This window comes from Taudactylus pleione, unplaced genomic scaffold, assembly GCF_031769625.1.
Source record: "Taudactylus pleione unplaced genomic scaffold, aTauple2 ptg000040l, whole genome shotgun sequence".
Taxonomy (NCBI): Eukaryota; Metazoa; Chordata; class Amphibia; order Anura; family Myobatrachidae; genus Taudactylus; species Taudactylus pleione.
In genome coordinates this window covers 4,117,609-4,142,896 of record NW_028284442.1, presented here as the reverse complement: position 1 = coordinate 4,142,896, position 25,288 = coordinate 4,117,609, and the positions used below count along the sequence as shown (strand labels likewise).

Sequence of the window (25,288 nt, the reverse complement as noted above, 5' to 3'; positions counted from 1 at the left end):
TAGTATATTAAACAGATTCAGGCATGAAAATAATATTAATAAAAATTGCTTAGGACAATTTTGAAATTTTCAGTCATTTCACAGAGAAAATTTCCAATGCATCATTTCTTGACACTGCAGTATGCAATTGGTTTGCATAACATCTATAAAAATGTAATCTTAACAAATACAAAATCAGAAAACCATTAAAATTAAGTTAACTACTCCACAGAATCTGTGACACTATCATTAATTAAACTATGCTCAACACCGAGCACGGTAACCCATTTTTATCTCCGCAGATTTAGAAGTGACAGATGATCATCATTAAGTAAATGACAAAATGATGTATCCGACATTAGCTGTGAAATTCCAGCTAATTTCTTTCTCAGGTAATGACACCTTGATGCCGTTTAATGTGGGACATTTCCTAACTATGGCTTATATGCTCTTTTAAAACTTTGAAAAACGTCCTTAAAATACCCAAGAATGTTATTAAATGAAACATAATACTGAACACCTTCACATATACAATTCTTACTCTGGTCTCACATTTACTCATTATTGGGACTTGGTCATGATAATTATAATTTTCTATTGCCACTTATTGCAGCAATAAGAAATGTTGGGATCTATGTACTAAGCCTTAGACAGAGATAAAGTGGGTCTATGTACTAAGCCTTGCAGAGAGATAAAGTGGAGAGAGATAAAGTACCAACCAATCAGCTGCAAACTGTCACTTTACAGGCTTTGTTTGAAAAATTACAGTGAGGAGCAGTTTGGTTGGTAGTTTATCTCCATCCACTTTATCTCTCTCCAAGGCTTAGTACATAGACTCCAAAGTAATATCCAATCAGCTCCTAACTGTCATTTTTCAAACACAGTCTGTAAAGTGACATTTAGGAGCTGGTTGGTTTGGTACTTTATCTCCATCCACTTTATCTCAGTCCATGGAATAAACTTCACATCTAGGGACAGGGGATCTGATAGGATCTCTTTCCTACTATGTGTTACAGTAATGCAATTACTTCACTTCCAGGTTTGGGAACCAGCCACGCTACTGCACATGCCCGATCATCAGACCACACATGTGCAAGCGTTACTGCACATGCGCGGTGCCATCTTCCTTACTGTGTATGAGTGACATATAGCAGTGGGAGACAGACGACCATCCTTAGTTCCAGAGACCTGCAACCTTTCACCTGCATTGACCGCTGTCCAGCACCCGCACTGCTACTGCATACTTGAGACAGTCACCCGCTGGTGATCTACCTAAACCCTGTGCAGCTACAGTATAAGCTCTGCTTCATGCTCTTCCTCTACCAGTGTAATAGTGGGCACAGTGGTACTATTGCTTGTATAACAAACTACACTGCCTGCTTAAGCTACACTGGACTGGTTCTTGGGCCATCTTGCAATGGTGTGTATATTTAACTCTGCTAAAACCACCACCTGTACACACATTTCCAACATAATAAAACAAAACTAAGTATGTGATCAAAAGAATAAAGCTAGTACTTCCATTGAATAGTTAATTCATCAATTTAGCAGCATATGCTAAGGAGTGGATTACCTTGTATAGGAGCTGGTTGGATTCACATTGTGCAACTGCTGCAGCAGTAATATCTAATTCAGGAGCACAGTCTCCCCTTAAACCTGCTCACTGTGCCAATAACAAGGAACCATGTCACCGCAAACTCCACCAGTAGTTGCTCCAAAAAATATCCTCATCTACATTCATTCCTCAAAATAAATGACTAATCTTTAATATGTTTTTGTTTTTTTTTAATATTGATTGTAAATTTAACATCGCAAATGTAAGTGATGTCTCTGTGATCATCTGGTTAGTTGTGGTAAAATGATTATAAAAGGTCCTTGATAATATCAAAGTTAAGTACATGTTAATATAAATACCTCTAGAAATCCCATTGGGAAGACAAAAATATTTAGATTATTCTCACAGAATAAAATTTTTTTTCCTAATCCCAACTAGATGTTGTTGGATCTGCTGAGAAATACCATTCTTTAGGAACTTGTAATAATGAATATGATAGTAATATAGATTGTAAGCTTGCGAGCAGGGCCTTCCTCCTACCTATATATCTGTCTGTTATTACCCAGTTTTGTTCTATTAATGCTTACCATTCTAAAGCGCAATGGAATACACTGCGCTATATAAAGGTGCCCACACACATACCGACTTTTCATCCAATTTGGCCAATTTCGACTAATCGTGACGACAGATCATGTAAAAAATGGCCAAATTGTGAGTTTATAGTCTTGATCACGATGCCGATGCGCGTCCCCACTCGTCGTACCTCGCTTCTTCAGATCTGCCGTGCTGTAGGGCAGATTAGCCAATCTGGGATACAATGCATTGGCTGCAAGATAGATCTTTAGTCAGATTGGACATTTTTAACTCCAAATCGTGACCACGACTGCCTGGGGAGAGTTCAGAGAGAGTTATGGGGAAGTCGTGTACATCGGCTGATTGGGAGCAAGTCGGTATGTGTGTGGGCACCATAAGAATCTGTTAATAAATAAATAAATTCATCCTGCCTATTGACAGTAGGCTTCATTCAGCAAGGAACGCAGTTGCTAATATGCACACAATCAGCCGATTGGTGCGTTCTGCACATGCGTATACACCACAGTGCGCAAAACGGCCACTTCTGTCGGGACTGCAGTGACTACACAGACCCATCACAGAGTGATTGACAGGAAGTGCCGTTTGTGGGTGGTGGCGTGGGGGTCTCGGCGAAATGCAGGCGTGCCAGTGCGTTTCAAAGCCGTTGCATAAATTATCCACGGCAATGCCCTACGCACCCTGAGGCCTGACAGCGTGCAACAAAGTTACCAATTTCTGAGTAAGGTCAGAGCTTGTGCAAGTGTGCGTGAGGCTGCGATGCTACTCGATTGTACCGCTGGTTTTGCAGTCTTGCTAAACATTACAGATGTGTGTAAGGTAAAGTGGGCGTCCTTGTGTAGTGCTGTGAGGGTATTGCAAACACAATCGATTAGCATACTATTGCAGTTGAACTGCGTGTGTAATCGTTATTGCATTCGCAGTTGCGTTCCATAGTGAATCAGGCCCAGTATCCTCATCCTTTAAGTTTGGTTTAACATTATGACTAGTTTTACCTTCTATGACTTGACGGAGAGAAAAGATCACATAATAGGGACGTTTTGCTGCATGGAAGGTTAGTCACAACTTTAATCCAGGTACTCATTACCTTTCAATTGGTGTCAGTATTCTACATGCTTATAGAGTATGTGGAGCCTAGCTGGGAGATAGTCAGTATGGGCTTCTATTCCAAAACTGCCAATCTACAGTTGTAACATTTTTTTTTATTTTGTTGCCCCTGAGTCCTGACTGTCTAAATCTAGCTGCCACATGACCCACTTAACCACTGACACCTGCAGTAGTTGGCATGATGGTGATTATTTGAAAGCTAGCTTCAAAAAGTAAACAATAAAGTGGTCAGTGGTATCAAAAGGAACATGCACAATAACAAGTGGCATCAGCACTAAGGGGTCTATTTACTAAGCCTTGGATGGAGATAAAGTGAACAGAGATAAGGTGCAAGCCAACCAACTCCTAACTGTCATTTTTTAATCACAGCCTGTGACATGACAGTTAGGAGCTGATTGGCTGGTACCTTATCTCTGTTCACTTTATCTCCATCCAAGGCTTAGTAAATAGTGCTGATGCCACTTGTTATTGTGCATGTTCCTTTTGATATCACTGACCACTTTATTGTTTACTGTTTATTGTTTAAGGACCTGATTCTTAGGGGTTTATTTACTAAAGTGAGAGTTTTCAGAAGTGAAGGTGTTGCCCATAGCAACCAATCAGATTCTACTTTACATTTAACTAGCACTTTCTAGTAGATAATAGCTAGAATCTGATTGGTTGCTATGGGCAACATCTCCACTTCAAAAAAACTCTCACTTTAATAAATATACCCCTTAGTTGGGAATAAGGCATGAAAGATCAAGTAACTGTACACCTTGGTAAATTCATGTTACACTGCTGGTGAGGCAGATTTAACATGTGCAGAGATATTTAAATATGAGTGAGATCTACGCAAACTGAAATGTAACTTGCAGTGTAAATATAAAGTTGTCCGGCATTTGTGGGCTACATGCGATGTCAGTCAGTATTTACCCTGCATGCAAAAAGATGTATGTATTTGCATCCATTCCATTGCAACATGCTTTGTCCAGGTACCCAGTTACTTGTTTTATTCTCAACTCAGAATCAGGCCCTAAGATATGATCATCTTCCTGCTTATCAGTGGCAGGAGCAGTACATACAGTAAAGCAAGAAACATTAAACATGTAAAGTTTTTATGCAGACATAGAAGAAATTACAGTATCATCAGTTTGATGCCCTAGGCAAGATTTTGGGTGGTGCACCCTAGCACCGTCGCTAGTTCCGCCTGTGACCCAGCACCCCTCTCCCAGCACAGCACCCATCAACCAGCAGTACAGATCACAGCAGCAGCCAGCAGCATCCATCACCCCTCATCATAGCTGAAACTAGACATTTTGGTGCCCTGTGTCAGCAAGAGCATTGGCGCCCCAACCCCCCTGTAAGTCTCCCTGCAGACAGGCCCAGCCTGCTGGACTTCGTAAAGACCAATAGGAGGAGGAGCTGCTGTGGCTGGACGTGCTCAGCAGCCCTCCATTGGGCATTTTTGTGACTGCCCGCAGCCCCCACAGTCTCTGCTCCCTGCGCCCGCTGATGCCGGCTGTATGAGCTGCAGCCCGATCAGAGCTGAGCTGAGAGCTTCTATCATGGTAGGACAACAATAGCAGATGCGCTGTCCATCAATCTCAGTCCCGCCGTTGCCCAGTGTCAATCAAGCTGAGCTGGCCCTAGCTTGGAATGCATGCCCCTAGGCATTTGCCTAGTTTGCCAATTCCTAGGGCCGATTCTGTTGCAGTGTATAATTCATATTGTAATGTATCACATTTGTGCCCTGTATTGTTGATTGTAAAGTTGTTTTCTCAGTAAAATATATTGTGAGCATATAATAATAACATTATTAATACATTCCTATTTCATTAGAAACAAAATCTAATATCATCCAAGATGAATCTCAATTTCATAAAGAAGTCAAAGATAAAAGTATTCTCAAGTACATGTAGGGGCCTTTCAGTAGCCACCTCTGGCTCTGGCTATTGCAATTTGTCAGGGTTTTATATGTGCAAATGTCAGTTTAAGACTGAGAGGTATATTTTCTAAAGTGTGGGTTTTTAGAAGTGGAGATGTTGCCCATAGCAAACAATTATATTCTACTTAACATTTATTTAGCACCTTCTAGAAGTTAATAACTAGAATCTGATTGGTTGCTATGAGAGTGAGATTTTTTCAAATCTATGAGAGAGAAAAAGTGGAGATGTTGCTGATAGCAACCAATAATCTTCCAACTGCCATTTTTCTAGCACAGCCTGTAAAATTACAGAAGCTGATTAGTTGGTATGGCCAACTTCTATACTTTATCTCTCATCAACATTTGCAATATCTCCACCTTAGTTGTGTACAGTATGTCTGTATCCCAATTAACTCTGGAGAACACTTTCCCACAGATTTAATACCCCAGAAATGACATACAGTATGTAATTTCCAAAGTCCACATCAGCATGTGCTTTGTACTGAACATTTGATGAGGAACAATGGTGTCCTGGAGAACACCTGGTCACAGTATGACAACTACTGTTATAGGATATTTCTCCATTTGCAGAGATAAATGTGGTATGGCATTATACTGAACATGACCAGCAAGGAAGAAGTTCAAGCATACCAAAAATAATAGCTGGATTCCTGTGTCAAACACTTCATTTTAAAATCTGCCTGAGAAGCAAAATTCATGTCCAGAATGAGGCAAATATTTAGCTTAAAGTTTGACTCTTATTACACTAGGTGTAATCTACTGTAGGGCCATAGGATATGGTGAGACAGTAATTTGGAAGATATAACTTTGGTTTCAACCTCTTAGCTTGAGGACTCCAATGTTATGAAGTTCAATGTATCAACTTTTTTTCATATAGAGGCTTGATCCAATGTTTTTGCGTTAGTTTGACCCTTATTCTGTGCTGATCGTATAAATACAATTCTGTACTTCTAACTTAATTTCCTCTACTCAGATCAGAACACTAACCCTGTCAAATGCAGCCCTGTCCATAGTAACATAATCACAAAAATAGGCAGATCCAGAACATTGTGGTCCACACAGCAACATTTTGAAAGGTACCCTCCCCAATGCTTCTAGAGAGACACCTCTCTTCACAATGGTTGTTCATATTATGCCCTATAAATATTGGTCTAGTTCATTTTATGCACCATACAGTAATAGTGCCATAGTTCATTTTATGCCCCATAATAGTGCCCTAGTTCATTTTATGCCCCATAGATGTACCTTAGTTCACATTATACCACACAGTGGCAGCAGTTTTAATTATGCCACATTGTATTCTGCCCAGGTCACAATATGTCACATTATAGTACTGCCAGTACACATTATGCTACTCAGTGCCTTCAGTTCACATTATGCCAGACGAGGGGCGTGGACCAACCAGCTTCTACCTGAGGGTATACTCTCAAATGCAGGACATTTCATTTTGAGTTGATATCTTCTTCATTTAGACAGACTGTTCCTTTCTGGGACAATCCTAATCTTGGAGCTCAATTCCCACCCCCCAGCTTCACAAAGGCTGTAAACAAAGAGAAACCTACTCTCCGACAGTGCTGAGCTTACTGAATAGCTTAGCTGTGTCTGTGAGCGTGACATGGATCATATCAGTAGGGAACTTTACGTAGAGGGTGAGACAGAGATCGCCACTGATTAGGCTCCTTTTCAGGCCCAAGCAAAGGGCCAGATCACATTTCCTAGCAGGAAATTTTGAGAACTTGGAAGACAACTATATAATCTGGGTCTGGGGTCCACTAAGCCTCTAGGCCCAATTGCAATGACACCCCTTGCACCCATTATATCCATGCCTGTACCCTTATCTCTGCTGATATTTTGGTGATCTGATTCAGGTTGTTGTACCTCTGCTTGCTACAGAACATGTCTTTACAATATACAGAACGTACCATGGACATCAATGGTAATCAGAGCACCTAGAGTAATACGTTCCATTTTTGTTAACCTTCCTCTCACAAGATTGACAATATCTTCAATTTGCTGGCTGCATTTTGTCAAAAAGCTTTGCAGTCCCCCTTTTTTCACAAAAGCCTGCAAAGATGTACAAATCAAAGATATAATTAAAATACTGTGATAGAAGAATTTACTGCATATAATAATCTGAATAATGGAATCTGTTGTTGAAAAAAGTGGTGTGCAATGTATGCAATACAGTATTACATTTGTGTTCTGGAGGACATAAACTATTGCTATAGTAGTATATGCAGAAAAATACAAAAGATAGTACTGTACAAGCCAGCAATGATTTTACAGTGGTGTTTACTTCATGTGTTGGTTTAAATATTGTATGACATAAATATTTAACGACCATGAATTCACTACAGTCAGGGTCGTCAAGTGCTTTGATGGGCCCAGGTACTGGGGGGAGTGGCCAAACTGGATTGGTGTGGCCACACCCCTTCCATAACCAAAATGTAAAAAATTATCTATGCAGCTCTGCTTCTTGGCACAGGAGTAGCTCTTCGGCACCACTACCTGAACTGGAAAGCCGACAGCAGCAGTAAGGGTAGTGCGGCCAGTCTACAGCACTGCTCCTGCTTCATAGTTCCGGCTTTAGCTGCCGGCACATGCCCAGCACTGATTGACTGACTGAGCTCATCCACGCTGTCTCCTCCTGCCCTGCTGGACAAGTATTGGCTACATGATGCCTAACAGAAAAGACCTAGCTCCACCCCACAAAGCGGAGGGAGCCCGCATGGAGGCTGCACATGGGCCCCCTCTTCTCTTAAATCGTCCCTGCTCTGATGCATGAGTGGTGTCCTACATTTTGTGGGAGAACTCAGCATATTTACTTTAGTTTGCTTGTCTATCCTTTATCAGCTTCCCAAGAGATGTTTTCTCATTGGACTTACAGTATTTATTTACTGTTTTTTCCCCCACTAACCTTATTTGTATTTTCAACATTATTGCCGGGAAACAGTCGGGAAGCTGATGGACAGAATCCCGACCGCCGGCTCCCTGACTGTATAATCCCGGCAAGGGTTAAATGACATGTATCGAAATCCCGACACCTGTCATTTTCCCTACGCCGGGAGCCCGACACCCGGCTTACCAATCGAAGGTAGCCGGGCGCGGACAGCCGCGGGGGGAGGGTTAGGTTTAGGGTTCCTTAGAAGAGCACATAAGTGAAAGGGTTTTCATAGCCAAAAACCTGAGTTATTTATTATGAATACAAAGTTATCCCTACTTCTAACAAAGGCCCTCATTCAGAGCCGTACGCTCTGAGCAGAGCGCACGCTCTGAATGAGGGCCGGGCTCCATTTTCATGGAGCGTCCTCCTGGACGCTCGTATAGCTGTGGGTCACCACCCACAGGCTATACGAGCGTGCATTGTGATGGTCGCGATGGTCGAGACCATTGCGACCATCGAATTTGCGAGCCGGAGCCTGCGGTTGAGGTTTTCAACTGCAAGCTCCGGAGTGATTTTGGCTCTATCAGAGCCAAAATCACTCCCACTGACATCACTAGTGATGTCAGTGGGCCGGCTTCTGACGGGAGGCGTTCCCGTGGGAACGCCCCCGTCAGGGAGGCACGCCCCCGGCACGCCCACCAAAGGGGGCGTGCTGTCAATCAACATTGACAGCACGCCCCCTTTGATCGGACACAACGAGCGAAGGACTTTCCTTCGCTCGTCGCGTCTGGCGCATGCGCACGACGGAGCTCCCTCCATTGTGCGCATGCTCAGTCCATAACATCGACCCACTTGCGAGCAGATAGCCGCTCGCGAGTGGGTCTGAATCAGGCCCAAAGTTCACATAAGTTAATTAATGGTCCAGTAGCTCCTTAGAGTTCTGAATATTACCAGCAAGCATTCTTATCTACTTGTAGTGGTAGTATTAACTAGTTATGTCCTTTAAGGACAAGAGTCTGTTACTCTGACTCATGAGTCTACTTCTTATTTTAATGCTGTTAAATTATTTATCATATGAGCTTTTCAAATTGATAAAGATATACATGGAATAAATAAAACATCAACATTGGTGTAGACTATAGACATACTGTTTGCCCTAGGCTGGAATTTAAAGTACTGTATTTTTGCAATTCTCAACACACTGTAACAGTTCAGTTACTCATGGGTAAAAACCTATTGAATAACCTTTCTGGAGGTTAATAGCCAAAAGAATTTTGATGTGCATAACTGCATTTGCAGACAAGCACTGTGTAAAACCTCTAACTTCTTTTCTTTAATAACATATTTTTTTGTCAAAGGTTATGGGAAATATTTTTTTACAATATGTTGAGTTGTATGTTAATTGACAACTAACGCTATAAATGTCCACACTTCAGCGCACATGTATTGGATTACTCAATATTAAAAGAACCTTATCAGGTCAAAGTAGAAACCAATTGTTACAATACTATCGTGCCTCATGTTCTTTTTTTAGTCTATTTTGATGCCTTACTTTGTTTTACAATTTCCATGTGAACCATATCCAATAATTGTGTCAACATTTCTGTATACCCAGACATACAGTTATTCTAATAGTTTTACCTGAAAAATATTTTTACAAAACAACATTGCCACAAATGATCTTTTCAGTTTAAAACATTGTAAACACATAGTACAATCTAAATGTTACAAACGAATATGATTTAATGGACTGCAATATATGACATAAGAAATAAATTTATTACAGAACCAAAGGCTTACTAAACGACTAAACTATATATGTGTATATATATATATATATATATATATATATATATATTGTTGTCCTGAGGAAGGGGATACAGTCCCCAAAGTGTCGACTACATAATAAACACCCACACATTGGGTTCATTGTTTGGAAGTCTCTGAGTGCCGCCTCGGAGTAAATATATACAGGTTGAGTCTCCCATATCCAAATATTCCGAAATACAGAATTTTTGTAGCATGACTAAAATAGCAAAACCTTTGCTTTTTGTTGGTTCAGTGTACACAAACTTTGTTTAAGGCACAAAATTATTAAAACTATTGTATAAAATTACCTTCAGTCTGTGTGTATAAGGTGTATATGATAAATGAATTTCATGTGTGTACGCATACTTTGTTTGAGCCACAAAATTATTGAAGATATTGTATAAAATTACCTACAGACTGTGTGTATAAGGTGTATATAACACATACATGCATTCTGTGATTAGATTTGGGGCCCATTCCCAAGATATTTCATTATTTTCTGCAATATTCCAAAATACAGAATATTCAGATATCCAAAATACCCCTGGCCTCAAGCATTTTGGACATGGGAGACCCAACCTGGATAAATATATATATATATATATATATATAATATACAGTATATATATATATATATATATATATATATATTATAAGACAGAGCCGCCAGCACTCACCTGAATCAATGAGGAAGCTTTATTCACATATATGCATCATGGGTATACTTACAGAGGTGGTATTCATCGGATGCAAAACGGACCTGGCCCCTGAGAGGAACTGCCAACAGTTGAAATGGACCGTTGGGCACTCGGTGAATACCATCTCTGTATGTATACCCAGGTTAAGGTTAAAGCCTGTACCATGTTGTTTTGCATAGGATTGAGTGCTGCCTCATACCCCATGTACACGTATATATATATATATATATATATATATATATACATATTTCAAGATAAATTTGGTTTAATGAGAACTTTGCCGAATACAGTATGTGTCTATTATTAAATGTAAATAGTAAGAAAAAGATCACCTTTGTAACTTCCATTGTCCAATGGACCATACTTGATGCTAATACAACTTGCCCAGGCCAGTGAAGGACCCATTCTTTTCTTGGAGATTCATCATGTGCTATAATAGACCGATTCATAACTTCATGAAGAGACAACTTCATTACTCTCTCCACCTAAAATTACAAAGTTGGTAAAAATATATAATACCTTCACAACATCATTGAAATCTTTAGCACCTTCTAACTTTTTTTTAATTTGCCTTGAATTCTGTGTGTGTCAGTTAGGTTGTGCAAGTGGAAAACCGATCAAATACTGCCACATTGTTCAGTAAAGGGAACTTTGAGTCAGAAAAACAAAATGCAAAAACTTATTGCAAGCGTCTAAAGTAGCTTTTGGCTAACATCTCTCCCATGTCAGTCTCATGGGAGGTGGTCAGCTGTGTGCCTCAGGCAATTCACTCATTAGCATCAGGGTATAAGAGGCTGTTGTGTCAAGGTAAGTTCTATCTCTGGATCCTACCTGGTAGTTGCTGTTTCCTTTTGTGTACTTATGTTGTGCTTCTTGAAGAAGGTCATGTATTGTGACCGAAACGTCGAGCCATGCTATTATTAGGGTAAAACCTGAATAACTTCTTTTTAAGCCTGGTGAGTGCCCCTTTTTTTCAATTTATCTAATTGGTGGGGTTCTTGGATTCCACTTTTTTGGGTAGACACCCCAACACCCCAGCAGCCAACAAGCCTTGTATGAAGTGCGTGCTACCTTCTCTACAGTCTATATATATATATATAAACACAGATCCTGCTGCAATTGAAACAAAAAAAAATTAGAATAAGAATCTAGAAAAAACACTTAACCATCTTCTGACATCGGTGAAAGCTGTCCTTCAGACATTTTCTACTCTTGAGTTATTTTAATAGTGTTTAGGACAGTTGTAAGGTGGCTATGGGCAACTTTTGAGGCAGACGCAGTGTCCATGTTTATGCAGTTGAGCAATTATTTGCTACTGCGCATGAACAAAAAGTCAGAGAGACCGTTGTGAAGTATGCCTACCACTGAATGTATGCAGAGATCAATGTTGGAGTTGCTGTAATAAAGCTGATGTTGAACCGCCATGGATGTTCCTAGGCAATGACTGGGAGGTGGCCTGAAGTGAACACAAAAAAGGTCGCCTCATGGGCATGTTATGGGAGTGTCAAGTATGTGTCAGTGACTGCAGCTGTGTTCTCAGATGCAGAGCTGCAGCTACAGAGACCATTATTAAAGGAAGTTCAGAGGGAGATATTGCGCCAGCCATAGGATGTCGCATTAATGGTCATTGTGGTGATGCACCAATAGTGGAGTGTTTGAGTCCACACGTAGATTTGCTATGTCTACGAACAGTGAAAGTGGGCCTCGACTTGCCATGTCTGCTGCTCGTAAGTACAAAAGAGAAGTCTGAGACTAGCATTTGCATATTTTTATATTTTTGCACCAGCAAATCCAAAAGAAATTGCTGTCTTGCATGCATTAGCGTCCACCTTGGAATCAGTCCCTATGAGATATAGAACCAAAGCTCTGATGGCCAACACTTTTTGTTGCTGCTTCCTTTAATTTAGTAGCTATCGGTATTTATAAATGCTATTACAAACTTTATTTTTATATTAGATCAATTGTATTTTAAAATAATTTCCCTTTAGGTATGAAAATTGTCAATAAAAAATAACCTTGTAAAATAATTCTAACCTGTATGAATTTTAGGCAGTTGGAGTTCCATTATATGTGAAAAAAAGGAAACATAATAACTTTAAGTGCTGAAATCTTAATGCTATTTAAAACATTTATAGCATAGGTCTCTCTACCAACAGCCTATAACTAGTCGTATCCAAACTACTTAAAATGTAATTTATTTTATGCCTGGAGCTAAATAATTCAAAATGTATCTAAAAATTTCCGTCACTGTAAACAAATTTTGAAAAACTGAATTTTACAGTGTTGCAGAATAAATTTTTTATGACTGTAGTATGTGGTCAGCTTTAACAATAAACTAATTAAAAAAAACACTTAATTTACTGTTTGTTATCGATAAAATATATCTAATGTTGTGGCCATATAGTAATTTAGAGTACCTGCTCACAGCATACAGTATGAAAATGATTTTATATATTCTTTTAGCACTGAACAGTAGAACTGAAATCCCAAATTAGAGTTTTAATTTCCTCTGTGCAAGGCCAGTTAACTTCTTGTGAGTTGTTTTTTATTGCTGAGATAAGCAGTGGTCGAAATCAGGCTTATTAGTTTGATAAATGTGCCCAAACTTCTTTAGAGATGTCCAAACTTTGAAATTCAACTGTGGATATTAATTGACAAATGATAGCACCTACAGTACATGTATTCTCCACCCCACAAGATTTCCAAGAATAATATTTGTGCTCTGTGTATACAGTAAAATAGTCTACTATTTAGTTTAGAGACCTAAGTTATTTGCAACAAAGAAATGGTGTATGACAAGTATACCTAGATTCAAGAACATACATAATGAATACAAATACAACTATTTTGTCAGTGTGTCATTTCAAGCAGAATCTTCTGGAGATATGTTGACATAAATCTGTTAACTGCTATTTTTACACAATTTTCTCTTTTTTTTACACAATCAACCTGGCCAGGGCCTGGGGTGCCCTGGAGAGGGGGAACCCTTTTATTTAGGCATCCCCACCTCCTGAGGGATCCCCAGCCTGGATTGATTAGTGGTCAGGTGTGAATGCTAAGTCTGGGGGACCCGGTGAAAATGTACCCTGGCTGTGGCATTACTGCCCCGCTAGAAAGAGTCCAGTGCGGGTTATGGAAAATACAAGGAACCCCCTACTCATTTTGTCCCCTGTATTTTCACAACCAGGACTGGCTCACTGAGTCCGGTGCTGGTTGTTGAAAATACTGGGAACCCTAAATTTTTTCCCCCTGTATTTTCACAACCAGGAATGACTCAGAAAAGCCCCGTGCTGGTTGTGCTTTTAGGGGGGAACCCCACATCATTTTTATTTTTTTATATTTTATTTTTTTTTTTAAACACAGAAGCATGCACAGATCTCATGGATATGTGCATGTTTCTCCGCTAACCTGAAGAAGGTCTGTAAATTCATGAGTTTTCATTCAGTAATATTGTATCCTCACAATGGCAAAACATCTGGGTGCGTGTTTTGCCATTGCAAGTTGTGGGAGTGTGAGAAACATGTGAGTTTGCATGTTCTCACACCCTCTGAATATGTGCGAGAATAGCTCTATACTCGCACATTTTCAAAACTCGGACCCTATTACATCCCGCCCTAAGTGTTAGTCAGTGTGTGATTTTAGTTGATCAATTTAGGTACATTTTTAATAGATTAAAATCGACCTTTAGTAAATTTGCTCCTCTGTATCATAACCCCTGGGGTAGTGGTTCCATAAGAGTCAGTCCCTATGAAGAATGAATAGAAGTGTGATTATTACCCTATGAATTTACTGTTTGGGTCCGTCTACCTACTGTGTATCTATGGCCATCAGGAAGTACATGAGTACAGTATAGGGAAGAATCTTTGGATAAACTCTAGATGATTGACTACAATCACTTATATCATATAAAGATGGTCTAAGCTATCAGGAGTCCAACCACAGTGTTCTCCAGGGTCTGAACTAACAAAGGTGATATTGTGAAGCCTTCTTCATTACACCTTTCATTAATTGGGCCACCACCATGGCCTGAGCTAATAGAAGGCCCATCAGTGATGATTCTGAGCCAGAAACAGTTTGAAGTCAGGACCTTAATCATCTGGAGAACCAGATTAAGTTGGACATACATGCCCACTCTCCCAACCTCCCTTGAGTCAACATTTCCTTTTTACTCTCTGCAGATGACCCACACCCAGCTCCTCTCCTCATGCTTCTGCACATGTCCCCTAATCTTTATGATATGTGCCTTTGCCCCTTTTACCATATGTGCCTCTGCCACCCTCTACTATCTGTGCCTTTGCCCCCTTGCCATGTGTGCCTATTCCTCCCTTCCTCATGGCTGTTAATCAAAAATAATGTGGACAAATGGAGGCATGGCCTTATTCAGCTCAAAATAGTTGAGCCTAAGAATGTCAGCTAAGCACAATAATCCCTTTACAAAAGCTTTTTTGCACCTCAATAGTAATCCACACGAGTGACAACAGTGACTGTGCAAGGGAAGAATATTTAACAAGAATAATGGCAGTAGTTGTAAAACTTTAATTTCCTTCTTTTCTTAATTTTTTATTTATAAATAATATCTGTCTATCTATATACTGTGTATATATATATATATATATATATATATAGATACAGAAAAACGAATGACCGGCACTCACTGTGTGATGAGTCAACTTGCTGAGGTGCACACCATGAGGTCAAACACCCCTCCACATATAGAAACACAAAGAAAGCGGCACTCCCAGATTGTAATATGCAAAAAATATGTGCTTTACTGCATCGACGTTTCGGGGTCCAACCCCCCGTCTTCAGGACACACTGAAGATGGGGGTTGGACCCGAAACATCGATGCAGCAAAGCACATATTTTTTGCATATTATAATCTGAGAGTGCCGCTTTCTTTGTGTTTCTATATACAGTATATATATATATATATATATATATATCTTAACAAAAGGGGATTTTATATATATTTATATATATATATATATATACACACTGCTCAAAAAAATACAGGGAACACTTAAACAACACAATGTAACTCCAAGTCATTCACACTTCTGTGAAATCAAACTGTCCACTTAGGAAGCAACATTGATTGACAATCAATTTCACATGCTGTTGTGCAAATTGAATAGACAACAGGTGGAAATTATAGGCAATTAGCAAGACACCCCCAATAAAGGAGTGGTTCTGCAGGTGGTGACCACAGACCACTTCTCAGTTCCTATGCTTTTTGTCTGATGTTTTGGTCACTTTTGGATGCTGGCGGTGCTTTCACTCTAGTGGTAGCATGAGACGGAGTCTACAATCCACACAAGTGGCTCAGGTAGTGCAACTCATCCAGGATGGCACATCATTGGGAGCTGTGGCAAGAAGATTTGCTGTGTCTGTCAGCGTAGTGTCCAGAGCATGGAGGCACTACCAAGAGACAGGCCAGTACATCAGGAGATGTGGAGGAGGCCATAGGAGGGCAGCAACCCAGCAGCAGGACCGCTGCCTCCACCTTTGTGCAAGGAGGAACAGGAGGAGCACTGCCAGAGCCCTGCAAAATGACCTCCAGCAGGCCACAAATGTGCATGTGTCTGCTCACAGTCAGAAACAGACTCCATGAGGGTGGTATGAGGGCCCGACATCCACAGGTGGGGGTTGTGCTTACAGCCCAACACCGTGCAGGATGTTTGGCATTTGCCAGAGAACACCAAGATTGGCAAATTTGCCACTGGCGCCCTGTGCTCTTCACAGATGAAAGCAGGTTCACACTGAGCACATGTGACAGAGTCTGGAGACGTCACGGAGAACGTTCTGCTGCCTGCAACATCCTCCAGCATGACCAGTTTGGCAGTGGGTCAGTAATGGTATGGGGTGGCATTTCTTTGGGGGGCCGCACAGCCTTCCATGTGCTCGCTAGAGGTAGCCTGACTGCCATTAGGTACCAAGATGATATCCTCAGACCCCTTGTGAGACCTTATGCTGGTGCGGTTGGCCCTGGGTTCCTCCTAATGCAAGACAATGCTAGACCTCATGTGGCTCGAGTGTGTGAGCAGTTCCTGCAAGACGAAGGCATTGATGCTATGGACTTGCCCGCCTGTTCCCCAGACCTGAATCCAATTGAGCACATCTGGGACGTCATGTCTCGCTCCATCCACCAACGCCACTTTGCACCACAGACTGTCCAGGAGTTGGCAGATGCTTTAGTCCAGGTCTGGGAGGAGATCCCTCAGGAGTCCATCTGCCACCTCATCAGGAGCATGCCCAGGCATTGTAGGGAGGTCATACAGGCACGTGGAGGCTACACACACTACTGAGCCTCAGTTTGATTTGTTTTAAGGACATTACATCAAAGTTGGAGGAGCCTGTAGTGTGTTTTTCCACTTTAATTTTGAGTGTGGCTCCAAAACCAGACCTCCATGGGTTAATAAATTTGATTTCCAATCATAATTTTTGTGTGATTTTTGTGTCAGCACATTCAACTATGTAAAGAACAAAGTATTTAATAAGAATATTTCATTCATTCAGATCTAGGATGTGTTATTTTAGTCTTCCCTTTATTTTTTTGAGCAGTGTATATATATATATATATATATAATCCATTATTTAACTTTTGTGTGTATATATAATATATATATATATATATATATATATATATATGGCATGTAACTAAGCTGATGGTATGTTGGTAGGTCTGAGGGGCATGTGGGGACATGTAGAGAGAGACATGTGAATCACATCAGTACTGTGGAAGGAGCTCCATAGCATTCGCTTGTCTGGATGTTAGGGCTCCATGTACAGTGCTACTGCTCTGCTTCCACCAGGCTGGTGGGATAGGGGGATTGGATTGAAAAGGCTAGGGAGCTTTTCCTGTTTACTTGTACTAGGCCCTACAATTTCTGCAAAAATACAAAAAGCAGTTCCACATTATTTCAGACTTATTACCAATGATAAAAAGGCCCCTAAATATTAAGTGGGGTTGATCACTGCAAATAGAATTTCTGGGGTTTCATTCATCACTACATGTACAGCATAATGATTGTATCAAAGAGCTGTAGCACACTGGGAATACAGCTTTGTCAGATGAAGAAAAATTATCACCTTTTTGCTGACAGCGGACTTCAAAGCTTTCAAATTGTCTGTTTAGTTTTCTTTATTGTTGCTAAATGAACTCGTGAATGAAGGCCCGATCTATCTACATGTTATACACAATCACTATAAAACAAACAGTTATAGCTTTCTTCTCTGTTTGTCTGTGACCATTCACATAGTGCACATAGTGCTTAATACTATTCCACATCCAGGGCAGAATACATTATCCTAACTGCAGAAAAGTTTTCTCTGTTCTTTTGTAGATGAGCATCAAAACTGACATCACATCATTCAACAGCAAAAGTCTTGGCTAAAGCAAAAGATTCTTGACGTGCCCCTGGCAAAAAAAATGAAAGCGAAGGAATAGATATCTTAAAGACTTTCTATATGAAAGAATTTAGGAATGTAATTGTGTAAAGAGCAATCTAACTTCACAATTATTAATATTTCAAGTTCTTCCTCCATCCATTAATTAATTGTGTATAGATGAGGAATCTCCCATGGTTCAGATAGCCCAAGTGTTTGGCCATGCCCCCAGATCCTCTCAGTTGGAATGACCGGAGAGATCTGAACTGAAGGTTAGTTTTTAAAATATGATGTTTAGTCAAATCTATGTCGCCTGTTCCAAACTAGTTGGACATGGTGACTGATGAGCTAGAGGGAGAAAGGGGGTGGGTTTCATTGTCATTGCCTCTCCTTCAATGTTTTTCTTCAGGACTACTCTTAGTGGAGAAATATTGAAGCTGGAGTACCTAATCTACTCCACTTTTGTTAAAAGGATAATTTAAAAAGAAAAACAACTTGATTGAGTCTTTCAGATTCACAGCCAAACGGTCAATCCAATTACGAGTTGCCACTGCTATGGTGTTTAAACTAGGGATGTGCAGGCTCGGATAGGTTCGAGTTTGCATGCCAAGTTCGGATTTTTCCCTCCAAAAAACGGGACTCAGAAAGAGGCAAAACGTCATCTTGCATGGACAAGCATCATCATTCCTGGACTTTTGTCCAGGAATGATGATGGGACTCAGAAAGAGGCAAAACGTCATCTTGCATGGACAAGCATCATCATTCCTGGACTTTTGTCCAGGAATGATGATGTTTGTCCATGCAAGATGACGTTTTGCCTCTTTCTGAGTCCCGTTTTTTGGAGGGAAAAATCCGAACTCGGCGTCCAAACTCGCTTTAAACATAAAGCTGTGCAGTATTTGTAGGCTACATGCAAAAACAGTCAGTATTCACTCTACATGCAGAAAAAAAATTATGTATTTGCACCCCTTGCAGTGCGACATGCCCAGGTACAGAGTTACATGCTATATCTTACGCTTTTCCCAAAGCTGAATCAGGCCCTTAGTGTGTTCTTTGCATTTATACTTAAAAGGTAAAGTCGGGTATCCACCACCTGACAGTGAAAAGACTGAACGATAACAATATCGTTATCGTTCAGTCATTCACTACACTGCAGGGTGCCAACACTGAACAATATGTCGTTCAGTGCAGGCACCCTCCCTCATCCCCGAACATGGCCAACCTGACGATATAGTCAGGTTGACCAGCATGTTCGGGCGATGAGTGATATCGTTAACGACCAGTGTGAATGCATATGGCTGATCGTTAGCGATATTTCAGTGCAGGTTTCATGCATGATTAATGGACGACTGAACGATAACAATGTTGTTATCGTTCAGTCGTCCATTAATATTGCCTAATGGATACCTCCCTTAACTCTGCTGAAATCAAGATATTGCTAATTTAAAACTCATTTTGATGGTACTAAAAATGACAGTATTATTTCCTGATACTTGAAGTTAGGGAAGCCAATCCTGCCCCATTTTTATAATCCCAGGATTCAGGATTGAAAAAATGGCAATCCTGGGATTTACAGGATATAGATGTACAAAGAAACTAAAAAAACACACACATTGGCTCCTACAGAATAAAAAAACACACACATTAGCCCCCACAGGAAAAAAATAAAATACACTCATTGGCTGCCACAGAAAAAAAATAAAAGACACATTCATTGCCCCCACAGGAAAAAAAAGAACATTTATTGTACCCAAACCCCTCACTTAAGAATGACACTGACTTCGCTTCCTCCCAGTCAGATTCTCAGTCACTATTCAACTTAATTCATCTACATTTGGAATGGATGCAAAATTCTCATAATCTACTGAATTGAGGTTTATGTCAAAACACTGAGTGGTGTATCACCCAGTTATCTAGAAGGAATTGGTATGAAATACCGTCGGCCGCATGGCCGGCGGTTCGATTCCCGTCAGCGGCAGCCCGACAGGAGCAGAGAGCGACGCAGCAGAAGCCCGACAGCGCTGGAAATCCCAATCGTGGATAGGTAAGTATCCACTAACCTAACCCCCCTAACCCTCCGTAGGGGTGCCTAACCCTAACTTCCCCCCCAAGTGCCTAACCCTAATCCCCCCTCTAAGTGCCTAACCCTAACCACCCCCTTCCCCACTGCCTAAACCTAAGTCCCCCGGGGGGTGCTTAACCTTAAGTCCCCCCCGGGGGTGCCTAACCCTAACCCTCCCTCCCCCTAGCCTAACCCTAACCCTCCTGGGGGGGGGTGCCTAACCCTAAGTCTCCCCCGGGAGCACTAAACCTAATCCTCCCCCCCGCGGCTGTCCGCTCGCGGCGCCCAGCATCACTACGATCGTGATGCCGGGCGCCGGTCTCCCGGCGTCGGGGAAATGCGGGCGTCTACATGTAGACACCTGGCATTTCACCCTTGCCGAGATAAGACAGTCGGGAAGCCGGCTGCCGGTATTTAGGCAGTTGGCTTCCCGATTGCCTCCCATCTAGAAACCAAATGTTTAAACAAGTGGAAACGATTATGGGACCCATTCATCATCTCTTAATTTAAGTGAAAATACTTAGGGCCTGATTCAGCAGTGTACGCAATTGGAACTACGTATGCAGATCTGCCGATTGTTTAGTACTGCGTATGCACCGAACTGCGCATGTGCTCAGTGGCGTAATTTCATCCCAGACATTTGGGGGCAAGTTATAATTTGGTGCCCCTCCCCTAAAAAAAAGGGAAAATAAATATGGTGCATACTGTATCTATCTATCTATCTATCTATCTATCTATCTATCTATCTATCTATCTATCTATCTATCTATCTATCTATCTATCTATCTATCTACCTACCTACAGTATCTATACATACGCACAAAAACACTAATATAGAATATGTGAATTTGTTTCTATTAGGCTTATTTACTAAAGTAAATTTGCAGGATATCCCCCCTTTTTTTGGGTATATACAGCTATGCTTTAGTCACAGATAAGATAGTGACCTGTATGGTGCAATTAGTATGAAGCTCAGAGTCCTCATGATGGAGGCGAAAGCCAACTGATGTGGGGTGGGGAGCCCTCCTGATACTCCTGATGGAGGGGAAAACCAACTCATGTGAGGGCTTTGAGGACAGAGTTTGAGTCAAGATACTGTAAGATCGCTACTGTGGTGGAACTACAAATCATAAAATACCCAGTCTACTGCCGACTGCTTCACATGCCGGGAAGTTGCTCCACCAAAAGATCTGCCCTCCGTTTCAGTCACTAGTGCCCCAGGCCCCCGCCTCCCATGCCCTCTTACCCGCAGCTCAGTCTGGTGCATCCTTGTTGACATCCAGCTACTGGAAGATCTGCAGCCACCCTTATGCTGGGTCCCGCCGCACAGGTCCGTGGCTAGAGCTGCCACCAGGGAGGAGTGAGACGGGGAGTTGTGGATGAGGGGGGATGCCCGAGTCACACTGGCATGAGAAGCTGCTGAAGAGCAGCGACATGAATGAGTGGGGACAGGCTATAGATTGATGGACGTGGCATCTGATGGTCTGACATGGAGCCCTCCACTAGTATGTGGTTATGGTAGCTTCTCTTGCCGGGAAGAGGTGGCATGTATATGGTATATGGGTGGCCGTGACAGTGCACTCCAGGTACATATTTACAGCCCTAAGTGGGGTGAATATATTGTGGGCAATGGAGGTGGTGCCACTTCAATGCTGGAGCCCGGAGGCAGGTGTCTCCATTGTCTCCCATAGTTCTGCCCTTGCATGTGCTGCAATCACACTGCGATCATGCACGCAGATTGGAATCCAACGCAGAGTGAGTGACAGGTTGTGAGAATTTGGGGGTGGTGACGAGGTAGTGCTTGCAGGAATGAAGGCGTATCTGTCAGTTTGAATGCCGTTGCATGGACGTGCATAAATTAGCCACTGCAATTACATACACAGCTTGAGTACTCACTGCGTGCGACGAGACTTGCAATTTCTATGAAGGGTCAGGCCTGTTGTAATTGTGCGTGATCGGTCGATGTGATTTGATGGTACCAATGTATATGCAGGACTGCGAGATATGAGAAAGTAGCAGTGGGTGTCTCTATGCTGCCTGAGCTGTGGCAGGCATTAGCATATTTTTGCAATTTCATTGCGTGTGATTACGCAGCTGCGATCCATACTGAACAGGCCCTTAGTTTGAATTTAAAATGTAAGTAAAATATTGGGGCTATTCATTACACAGGTAATGTAGGAGATATCACAGATATCTTTTGCTTACATGGCAGCCCTGAAACTGTCCACAATCCCAATACACTAATATGAGGACCTTTGTTCATCCAACTCCATTAACTGAAAGTTTGAGGAGTTTGACAGTGGAACCTACACCATCTGCAGATAGCGCTGGTTCCTGGAGCCCCATGGGTTGCAAAGAGGGATCGGATCCCTCCACTTGTGCCAGCACTCTCTTGCGCGTATGCATAAACTCAGGTCATGCATGTGTACTAACACTACCAGATCAGACCTGGCATTGTAAATGTATGTGTGTGGTGTAACTGCATGTGTTAGGAATCTTGGGGTGGCTGCTTTTTGGAGCACCTGTGCCTGCATCAGAGCAATATTGAATTGCTGCGGTGAATTGGAATCTGACACGGCAAGTTGGATACCTAAATAACAGGGTTGTTAGGGGTATATTGATGAATATGGCCCTATATCTTTAGGCAAAAATGGGAAAACTCATAATACGATGTACTTCTCATTTTAATAATTTCCATTTGCAAAACACTATCTTAATTTTGCATGGGTCCAAAAAACTAGATGTGTTCATGCTCAGAGTCACAGCAGTTGTGTTGCATCTTAACAGCTCTGTTCCCTGTGTATACAGACTTGGGGTCCTCAGGTGAGATCAATAAGGACTGGGTTATGGGTTTACACATTGCTTTCTCATACTTATCCAGCGCTTAATCTCTTGTCATTGTGTTGGAATTGCGAGATGAGCATTTGCACAATTGACATGTCATCTTCTGGTGCAATAATTTAGGGGTAGTTCACGCCATTAATCACCAACGCTCCTCTTCATTACTGGTTTGCTAGGTCCTAGCACAGCTCATTTTGTAGTCCTTGAATCGTATCATTTGCTTAGTGACATGTCATGCCCCTGCCATTGATAATTCTATAGCAGCTGCACTCTCTCAGTTCCAATAGGATTGGTTTAGGGACCTTGTGCCCTCTGCTGCATTGATTGGTGATGTTTGCCCATAGAGGCACTAGCCCAGTGATCAATAGCACTGTATACCCTTTGTTCCAATCGAGCTGATTTGATTTGGGAAAATAAGTAAAGCAGGAAAATAGTAAGACTTTCTATCATACCTTCTTGTCCTTTATTTTGGGGTCTCTATTCTTCTGGAAAGTTCAGTGTTGTGGTTTCTCAGAAAATTGCCAGCATATCCTTCATCTTATGCTTGCATGGTTGTCTGGGATTGTACTAAAAGTTCCTTGATTCAGAGAGTTGTAAAAGGCTGGGCCCATTTGCCCGCTTTTCCTGCCCAGTTGCAGTTAGTTTGTTGGTGCACCCTATGACTTCTGTCATATTTTGTTTGCTCCTTTTCGCTGAAGGTTTTATTGTTTCAGGCTCATTTTTGCAAGTCGCAACACCAAATGGGGCTTTTTGCATTGGCGAGCTGGTTGCAGTGTCATGGTGTGCGTAACCACCTAGTTGAAGTCCCATGTTTTTGTTGATGACTCTGTTTTATGTAGGATATTGCACTCTAATCAGACCAGTTGGGGTGTGGCTAATAGGATACCCTGATCCTGTTGCCTAATTCTCGTATTTGTTCTGTGGCGTTGGCACGGAAGTTCTTGTTGTTTAGGCCATCTGTTGCGGTCTCCCTGATGGTGTGACACTTTAGATGCATTTTTTTGCAGTGTCGTATTCTGCCCCTCAGTTTGCCCATCGGTGATTTTAGCACCCATTTTGGCATTTAATGTGGTTTCGCTCAGCTAGATTCAGGCACTTGAATGGTGGATGTTTGAAGCATATAAATGCTATGTGTGGTAAGGCATTTCTTTTCATTTGTTTTGTTGCTCATTGGTGTTTTGATTGCCTATTCATCTTTAATTTAAAAAAAATATTTTGGGAGCATTTGCAACTCGGTACTGTTAGCGGTGGGGGCCTCGAGGGATTTTGCCCTGTTTTTCCCCTAAATGATGGAGGCTTATTGGCTATGGTACTCCAGGCACATTTTTTTTAAGGTTTTTACCCCAGGCCAAGTTTAACCACTCTCCCCTCCCCCATGCCCTCTCTTTTGGTTCTCTACCTCTTTAGGGGTCCTTTCTTTGTGCATTATTTTATTAATGTTCTATCTTTTTGGTTGTTGCAGGATGCAGTTTGGATGTATGCCCCATATGGTTTGTGGGTCATTCTTTTGTTTACTGGGCCTCTCAGTCAAGGTTGGACACCTTGCTAAAGGAGATCCAGCCACACAGTCTGTCCTCTCAGATATGGACATACATGTACATAAATGTTTCTTGCCACATCTGGTATATCTGACTAGTCAGCACTTGAAGGCATTACCAAACAATTTTGAGATTACTAGTAAGTTTCACATAGATGAAATGCAGATTACCTTTACATGAAATATGACTATTATTATATTTCTCCAGATACATAGCTCTCGCTAAGCTAGATATGTATAAAAAATTTCATTGCAAAAGACAATAGCTGTTAACATTGGGTGTAAAGGGTTTTTCATTATTTCAAGAGTAATAAAGTGTGTACTTTCTGACACACAGTACAGCTAAAGTCTTAACACTTCAGTAAACTTTCTAAACTTTCTTGCATGTCAATTAATCTACTATACTGGAGCAGACATTAGCTACTGTATAATTAACTTTCCAAGTAACATGTGTCTTACATTAGAAGCAGTTGCAAGAGTTCACAGTATTAATTAACAGAGGGTCAGTGTGGGACTAAAGAGCCAGTTTGATGTATAGTCTTTTTATTTCTTGTTAACTTTGTATTAAATACAAGTCTGAAAAACTTTATTTAGTGAAGATTTTCTTTTTCACAAAAACTTTATTAGCTGACAAGCATTTAAAAACACACAAAAGGCAAGTGCTCCTCAGAAATAGTGACTTAGTAAATGGTTTAAAATAATACAGCAGTCACATCTTTCAGGCAGAAAATGAGCCAAGTGAATAATAGAAGGAAACTGGTCTTCTGCTACCTGCTAAACACATGTAGATTTCTCTCCTCTCAAATACTTTTTACATTGACTCTATCACATCATTTTAAGGCATCTATAAATCTTTCAGCCCTGGGGTCTCATTATTCAAACCATCCAAGCTATACTTTAAATGAGGTTAGT

The 25,288-nt window shown here is 41.2% G+C and overlaps 1 protein-coding gene across 1 annotated transcript in view; it reads right to left on the bottom strand.

Moving 5' to 3' along the window:
• The window catches only part of LOC148538322 (dynein axonemal heavy chain 3-like), a 1,025,530-nt gene that overhangs the window by 818,613 nt on the left and 181,629 nt on the right, over nucleotides 1-25,288 (bottom strand). Inside the window, exons 10-11 of the mRNA XM_088455384.1 lie at nucleotides 10,883-11,035; nucleotides 7,082-7,223 (exon numbers count right to left, since the gene is read on the bottom strand). Of these exons, the coding sequence (XP_088311510.1) occupies nucleotides 7,082-7,223; nucleotides 10,883-11,035 (295 nt within the window). The remainder of the gene's footprint in view (nucleotides 1-7,081; nucleotides 7,224-10,882; nucleotides 11,036-25,288) is intronic.